Source organism: Polistes canadensis, unplaced genomic scaffold (genome assembly GCF_001313835.1).
Source record: "Polistes canadensis isolate GaletaPanama2010 unplaced genomic scaffold, ASM131383v1 scaffold_171, whole genome shotgun sequence".
Taxonomy (NCBI): domain Eukaryota; kingdom Metazoa; phylum Arthropoda; class Insecta; order Hymenoptera; family Vespidae; genus Polistes; species Polistes canadensis.
In genome coordinates, this window is record NW_014569718.1 from 52,827 (window position 1) to 62,155 (window position 9,329).

Genomic DNA, 9,329 nt, shown 5'->3' on the forward strand with positions numbered 1-9,329 from the left:
ATAAAAAAAAAAAGAAAGAAAAAAGAAAAAGAGAAATTAAAATAAATAAAACATAAACGAAGCAGTATTTCCTGTAGAGCCTGACAAAAAAAAAAAAGAAGAAGAAAAAAAGAAAACTTAGACGCCGCGTAGGGTCTCGTAATATTAATTAAATTAAATTAAATTAAATTAAATTAAATTAATTAATTAATTAATTAATACGAGAAAGAGAGTACGTAGATTACGTGAGATTAAAATAATTATGGTGAAAAAAAAAAAAAAGAAGAAGAGGGGAAAAAAGATAGGAGATTGAAACAAAAAAAAAAAGAGAACTATATACCATGGTGCGAAAAGAAAAACGAGGTGGTATGTAAACACACACACACAAAAAATCCACCGTATAAAATGTGTCGAATGACTTTTCAATACGACAACACAAAAATCGTGGAATATCGCGGATATTGCAATATGTGAATCGTTTTTTTTTGTTTTGTTTTGTTTTTTATTTTATTTTTTTTTTTTTTTCTAGAACGACGATATTATTATTATTATTATTGTATACGTATAATAATTAACAAGAGAAAACAATGTTCCTCCAAGCTGAGTAAGCCAGCCTTACGAAAATAATTGTAGTTTTTAAGAGCGTTAGTGCCGATATAATAATATTATAATAATTTAAAATGAGAAACACAAATGAATAATACACATATATATGTATATATATACAAACAACGTACTACCAACACACACACACACAAAACAAAAACGCGAAGAATACAACAAATTTTACAATAAATAATTAAACTTACGGGGAACAACACGCGGGAATAAGAAGAACAAAAAAACAAAAGAACAAAAAAAAAAAAGAAACATGACGAACAAATAAAAGAACAGCAAGTATTATTTATAGCACGACGTTTCGTGAAAAAAAAAGAAAACAAAAAAAAAAACAAAAATATCCTCGAAGGATACAAAAGCGGAAAGAAAAAGAAAAAAAAAATAGTATAAACGCGCGCGAAAAAAAAATTAGAAGAAGAAGCGAAACAAAATTCGTTTTTTCTTTTTACTTTTTTTTTTTTTTTTAATTCGTCGTACGTTGATCGAAGTTATTATTTAAAAAAATAAGAAAAGAAAAGAAAGAAGAAAATTAAAAAGAAAAAAATCAATACCATTAGAATCCTTTTAAAATTGAGCGTGTTTGTGTGAGTGATCTCGATTTGTGTTCGCAGTTCGAACAAACAAAAAAACAAACGTTAAAATGCCTGTTTAACGAGAAACGCGCAAATTTTGTATTTTTTATTCAATTACTCGAAGAGGACACACCACTACTTATTATTTAATAAACATAAGTAAAATAAAAAGAATAAAAATCGTTTGTTCGACGTGTCTTCTTCGTGTACAAATGTGCACATACAAACAAACACACATACACTAACAAACAAACAAACAAATGGAATGAGAAAAGAAACGAAGATAAAAATGCTCGACCATCTTCCTGATCTCCCCCACCCCATACCTGTAATCTACTATCCCTACCTAAATCTCCTGTAACACCCCCCCCCACCCCAAACAACTTTTGAAACGTTCTGATACCTAAATAGCGCCTAGCATTATTTTTCTACAATTTTACGTTTCGTCAGTATTCTAATTAGAATATTAGAGGATTCTTTTTAAAAAATAAAATAAATAAATAAATATATATATATATATATAAATAAATAAAAAAACGAACACACTTTGCGACGCTTTTGTCAAATCTAAAACTCCGAAGTTCCGATTTTGAAAAACGAAAAAAAAAAAAGTGTTGAACAAATTTTGTACGGAAAAGAATAATTAAAAAAAAGAAGAAAAAAAAAAATGAAAAAAAATGTAAATCGATAAAGTTTGATTTTTGTATAAAAAAAAATTCGTTGCCATAAACTTCGGGGTTTTTAGACTTTGATATTCGTAATAATGTTCAAATAATTATAATAATTATTATAATATAATCTATACATCACTCTTTATACACACAAATAATTAAAAAGAAAAAAAAACACACATAGAGACAGCAGAAAAACAAAAAGATAACTAATTACACAAAGAAGACACATACAACGCTTGTATGATAGTTACTATAGAAATAATAATATTAATAATAATAATAAAAAAAATAAAAATAACAAAAAAAAGGAAATACGTGTCGCAAGTGGTCACGAAAAACCAACACGCCCCCCCCCACCCCACCCCCATAAGACGATTATTATTTACCGTGTCGTATTATTTGTGTTGTTCAGTATACGTATGAATATTAAAAAAAAAAAAAAAAAAAAAAAAAAAAAAAGTCAACTTTATAATCTAACAATAAGTTAATTTTACTTGCGAACTCTCCAATCGATTTTTTATTTTTATTTTTATAACAACAAACACACATGCATACACACAACAACAATTACTTATTTCTCTCTCTCTCTCTCTCTCTCTCTCTTAATTTTTTTTTTCCTTTATCAAATAAGTACTGAAAAAAAGAGAAAGAAAGACAGAGAGAGAGAGAGAGAGAGATATATATAAATATAAAATATATTTATAGATGCTATCGTTTTTCTTTTCTTTTTAATTGTTATTTTTAAAACCCATAAGTTTGTTGTTGTGTTGTAACGACGCATATGTGTGTGTGATAAAAAATATAAACAGCTTTCGTGACCGACAGACCGTATGACAAACGATGTACAATGCATCACCATGATACACGCACTATTTTAGCAAACATTAAGCTTATAAATAAACAAAAAAAAAAAAAATACAAATATACGAGAATAAAATATGTGCGTATATTTAAAAACATATATTTATATATTTATATATAAAAAATATATATAAATATATGCGCAAGTATATATAATACCCTCTGTGTACACCCAATACTTTTTTTTTTCTTTATTCTTCTTTTTTTTTTTTTCTTTTCTTTTCTTTTCTTACTTTTTAACTCTTACAACGTAAGCGTTCCTCTAACAAGGAGACCTTACGGTTGTGCCCTCACGAATTTTAACGAGCTTTGATATATTAGTAGTATACTAGTCGGGTGTTATCGTGGTAAAATATTTTATCAAAATGTGAAGCCAATTTTGAGAAAAAAGCTGTAAAAGTTTTGATTTTTTTTGTATACATGTTTATATTATCTTAAATGCAATTGCATATCGAGTGGCGTGCTAGCCTAAATGGTAGCGTGCTCGCTTCTCGTTCTGCTTGTTACTGGTTCGATCCTTCATAGGGGAAGTTTTCATTAATAATAATTTTTTATTTGTTTTTTCACAATTCTTAATTTTTAAATATATACAGGAAAGAGAAAATTATTTATTACAAAAAAAATTAGAACTAAAAAATTGTTTATAACATCTTGTGCAAATAAATAAGAAAAAATTTAATTCTTCAATTTACAGTGTGAAACATTTTATTTTATAACAGGTATATGAAAAAATATATAAATCTTCAAATATACTAACAATATTCAATATACTTCTGTATATATTTAAAAATTAAGGATTATGAAAAAAACAAATAGAAAAAAATTATTAAAAATACTTCCCCGATGCAGGTTCGAACCATTAACTAGCTGCACGAGAAGCGAGCACGCTACCACTTACGCTAGCACGCCACTTGATAAACAGTTGCATTTAAGATAATATAAACATGTATACAAAAAAATCAAAACTTTTACAGCTTTTTTCTCAAAATCAGCTTCGCATTTTGATTAAAATACTTTACCACGATAACACCTTACTAAAATACTACTAATATATCAAAGCTCGTTAAAATCCGTGAGGGCACAACCGTAAGGTCTCCTTGTAAATGCTGTGCATTAAAAAAAAAAAAAAAGAAGAAGATACGTTTTGTATTCAAAAATTATCGGCTGCGAGGGAGGGAGGGAAGCTGTAGGGGTACCGAGGGGAAAAAAGGATTTTTGTTCGGAAATCAATAATAAAAAAAAACAAATAAAAAGACAATTTCGTTAATATTTAATAAACTTGATGATGAGAATAATTGCATAAAAATATTTCATTGTATAACACGTTTGAAACTAAACGAAAATCTTGTTAGAGGAAGCAAACAAAAAAAAAAAAAGAATTGAGTGTATATAAATATGCAAAAATATATACATATATGTATATATGTATGTATATGTGTACGCATATATATATGTGTATATACAATTTACATATAAATATAAATATAAATAAATAAATAAATAAATATATATATACATATATATATATATATTATTTAAGTAATGCTTTGTACAATAAAAAGGTATTAAGTGAATCCCAAAAGTGATTTTATTAATATACTATACCTAAACCATATATGATAAATTCGTTTAGAAATAAAAAAAAAAAGAAACTCAGCTAACCCACCCCGTGGATGTTAAAAGATACTAATTAAAAAAAACAAAAAAGAAATAATTCATTATTAACGATCACAATTATTTTCTGACATATAACATCTTAAAATAAACTTTATGATTTATATTTCGTTTTGTTATTATTTTTCAGTTATGCGACGAGCAATGGAAGCAAATCGTGTACGTGCAACTGATCCAAGACCCTGTCCAAAATGCGGAAAGATATATAGATCAGCTCATACGTTGCGTACACATTTGGAGGACAAGCATACCATTTGTCCAGGTTACAGATGCGTATTGTGCGGTACGGTTGCTAAATCAAGGAATTCGTTGCATTCCCATATGTCGAGACAACACCGTGGAATAAGTACGAAGGATTTGCCAGTAATACAAATGCCTAGCCCGTTTAATCCCGAATTGGCGTCGCAATTGTTAGAAAGGGCTGGTATTAAAATTAGCCCGGCTGATTTGCGGGCCAGGGTAAGCCCGACCGGTCCCCGTAGGCCCGAAATGAGATTGGAGGTCCCAAGAGTTGGACCATCTTCGGAGGCTGGTAGTAGTTTGTGCGGTGGTGACGATCCGGAGGATTTAACTTTGCCGTTAAGTTTAAGGTACGGTTCACCAACACCCAACAACAATACCGTCATCAAAGTGAATTCGATTAACAACACGTCTGCTAACAGAACTGCTACGCCATCGTCAACAGTGGTAGCCGTTAAATCGTTCAAAACTTCACCGGATAATCGTGAACCTAATACTGCACCTATACATCCGACATCATCGGGACTTCAGCATCGTTTGACCCATCAACAGAATCAAAGTGGAACCGGTTCTGTTTTACTCGATACTTATTTACAAATGATCGCGGAAAATTCATTGGGCCCATTAGGATTGACCCCTGATTCGGCTGCATTGGTTGCTGCAGCTCATACTGCTAAATTAACCTCGCACATGAATTCGGTAGAAAACAAATTGGCAGGGCGTAGTAGTTTAGAGGATTATTCATTAAACGATAGGGACGAAAACAATCCAGTGTCTGCCATTGTTAACGAGGAAAGACAAAATTGTTCTTCAAACAATAGGCATACCATCGGTGGTGGTGCTGGTGGTAGTGGTAGTGCTGCTGCTGCTACTGTTGGTATCATTGATGATGCTGAATTTTCACCTAACGAGGATGATTACAGCGACAACGAGGAATCCGAAATTAATTCCAAAGCCGAACAGTAAACATTTTTTCCCCCGTTCGTCGTTATTATAAAAAAAAAAAAAAAAAAAAAAAATAATGATAAGCGATAGAGACAACTAATGAATGGAAAGGAAAACAAATCAAATTTTATGACGATATTTAAAACACTATTAATTAATAGTAACTAACCCTTCGCGTGTTATTTCAATGAAGGCTTATTATAATTTAAGATTATTATTCAATCTATCGATGTGTGTGAGACAATTCGATTATCCTTACAAGATAATTTAAGATTAGATAAAAAAATTTTTTTTTTTAGGACACGATTATGAGATTAATCCCATTGAAGTATGGGGTTTCAACAATTCTATTCGAAATTTCCTCATTCCTATCTTGAAATAATTGACAAATCTTAATTATGATTCCCATTCGGAATAGAATCTTCTAGAAATAACAACAATCTTCGTGTTCTTCGTTTATTTAAATGTTTAAGCAAACATTAAAACAGAAGAACCGAAGAAGAAAACATAAAACAAGAGAAGTTCGCGAAAATAAACAAGGAAGACAAAATATAATTCGATTAAACAAGAAACATTATGATCCCCCCCCCGCCCCCCGATTAAAATACGATGATGACGATGATATGATTATAATAACAATAATAATAATTAACAGTATCGTTATGATATATTTTCTAACGAGTTAATAATAATCGTTGCGGTATAAATTTGCAAATTATATTTGTATTATTGTCGTATGATACGAATCATCCCTTTAAACGGGACGTTAGGGTAGTTCATACGAAGCTTTTCGCATAAACGAACCTTATATGGGTTACTACTGGTAACGAAAGAGTTAACAAATAATACATACACACGTATTCACACATATATATATATATTATACACACACACAGAGAGACATTTATTCCATCCGACTACCTCAATGCATGCGATTAAAAGTTAAACTAACTTAAGTGTAAATAAAACAAAACAAACAAATTTAAAATGAATCTCATTAATGGAAAAGAAAAAGAAACAAAAAACAAACATAAATAATAATAATAATAATGTGTAATTAAGACGAAGAGACAGAGATAGTGACAGATATATCGCAGGTAATAATGACGCATCGAATACGTGCGTATAATAATTATTATATGCATGCAAAACACACAGGCGCATCATCATCGTTCGATGATTAATTATTATTAATGTTAATTGTCAAAATCTATAAAAAAAAAAAAAACCGATATCAACTTTTGTTTTTTGTTTATTGGGGCAAGAATATTTTCTTTTCTTTCTTTGTTTTTTTTTTTTGCTTTTTTTCTTTTTAAATATTTATTGGAAGAAAGAAAAATCTTGCTGTGTGTGCTGTGTGTGTATGTATGTGTGTATGTTGTGTGCATGCATGCGTATAAACCAACACACACGAGAGGATATTAAATCTTTTTTTTTTATCTCTCTATTATTATTATTATTATTATTAAGTCCTTATTAGTTATTTTATTATTAGTTATTATTATTATTATTATTATTAATTATTATTAATTAGTAATGTTATATATGAATGTGTTGGGACAAAGTACATATTGTCTAGATTTATAGGAAACAAAAATTAATGCATGACACATTTAGAAATACACGTTTACATGACCCCCCTCCACCCACCCCTCACGTGAGGCAGTGATTTCTTTAAAAAAAACACAAACAAATTCTAAAGTTACGGTAAATAAAATCAACATTAAGATCAGGTATCTAGGTTGTTTTTTTTTTGCATCAGAACAATTGTTAATCTTTTGAAAAAAAGAACTTATGTTATAATTTTTTTTTTTTTACACATATCTACAAATTTGTTGCATAATAAACAAATTGTTTGAACGAAAGTATATGTCAGAAATATTTTCTTGTTGCAACAACGATATTCATTTGTCATCGATTCAACGTCATTCAATTGTTTAAACAAAATTCATTATGATCGTTTTGTTTTTCTTTTTTTCTTTTTTTTTTCTTATTGAAAAATGTTGTCTTAAAAATTTTTCGTCAAACAAAATAAAATAATAATTAATATAACATTTGTTTAATAATTCTCTTGCAAAATTCGTCTAATCACGATGCACATTGAATTAATATAAATTTAAATATTAATTGTTTAAATAAAACATTATTATTCACACACATAATTCCGTCCATGAAAACGTTCAAAGTTTTTAACCCCCCCCCCCGAAGGGGTTGACAAAACGAAAGTAACACACCCCACCCCATTTTCTCACGAGGCCCAAATATTTGATTTTTCAAATTTTATTTCTACCATAATTTGACATGAATTTTTATTATGACAAATTTTTATAAATTATTTAGAAAAAAAAGTAATCAAGTATAATATCATAATTAAACCTGAAAAAAATTATTTATATTGTAATAAACAATAAAACAGGGTGAATTGTAATATTACAAACGATCGAAATACGTAATACTAATAGAAAAATGTGTTTTTTTATTAAGTAATCACTGCTTATACACACACAGACACACATTTAAACGAAAAAAACTCTTACACACGCACACAAATTAATTGATATTCGTATATAGTGTGCTTGGGGGCTTTTTATTCTACGTGAAACTTTTATTGCAAGCAAAATTTGACGATAAATTTATTGCGATAAATAATAATAATAATAATGATAATAATAATAATAATAATAGGGCAGCCATTTTTAAATTAATACGAAAAACGCGAACTGAGGGGGGGTGTCGTAATAATAAATATAAACTTATTAAAAGATTTATATATAAAAACGCGAAACCGAAACAAAAACAAAAAAAAGAAAAGGAAAAAAAACAAGTATATACTCCACCATAGACAACCTTGAACATTATTTTTGTTCGTTTTTTTTTCTTTTTAAATAACGAATTAATAATAATCATGATAATAATAATAATTAACATTATTTATTGTTAATATTATTATTATTATTATTATTACTATTTGTTCGTTAATTTGGTCGGCGTATTTTTTTATGAATAATTATTATTAGAAAAAAGAAAAAAGGTAGGGGAGGGTGGGGGGTGGGGGGGTTGCAGTTAATTGAAACGAATGATGAAGATCGTTCGAACGTATAATTTTTATATCGATACTGCTTATTTTTTTTTTTTCTTGGTATTTTGTTTATTTTCCATTTCATTGAGCACTTATCATGACGACTTATTAAATATTAAGTATTTCGACTCCATTTTTTTATTTTTTTTTATTTTTTTTTTATTAATTTCGATTTTTTTTAATTGGCTGCGTAGAATTATTATACAACAGACGTGTAAAGGGGATGAAAAATGGGGGAGGAGGTAAGGGTGGCTTAGGTTTTATGAAGAGGGAAAAAGAAATTAAATGATAAATTGTTAAACAATTTTTTCGGTTTCAATTATTCAGCTCACATTTTTACGCGAATTATTAATTTATGTGTGAATAAATGAAAATAATATAATTGAATTAATTGATTCGCGAATATATAAACGTCATAATATATTATCTTCGTTCACGCGTAAATATATTTATAATAATAATAATAATAAATATATTTATATTTATATATAAACAGGGTGTGTCCATATTACCCCATTTTAAATGGTGCAACCGTGTATATTTTGAAAATTATACAGGTTCACGATACGGACCACCTTGTATATAATATATAAACACAAATATATTTATAAATATATGTTTATAAATATAAACGTGAATATTTGATCTCGAAAAAAAAATTCGCCAATCACTAAAGCCACCACCCCC

The 9,329-nt window shown here is 28.5% G+C and overlaps 1 protein-coding gene across 2 annotated transcripts in view; it reads left to right on the forward strand.

Moving 5' to 3' along the window:
• Positions 1–5,637, forward strand: part of LOC106789220 (protein abrupt-like) — a 29,050-nt gene extending 23,413 nt beyond the window's left edge. The window contains exons 5-6 of one of the 2 annotated variants that reach the window (XM_014753276.1): positions 4,509–4,968; positions 5,041–5,637. In XM_014753276.1, coding sequence (XP_014608762.1) covers positions 4,509–4,968; positions 5,041–5,584 — 1,004 coding nt within the window. In that variant the 3' untranslated portion in view covers positions 5,585–5,637. Of the gene's footprint in view, positions 1–4,508 lie in introns of both variants that reach the window. The other variant, XM_014753275.1, reaches the window with a different exon arrangement.
• The last annotated feature ends 3,692 nt before the right edge of the window (positions 5,638–9,329 follow it).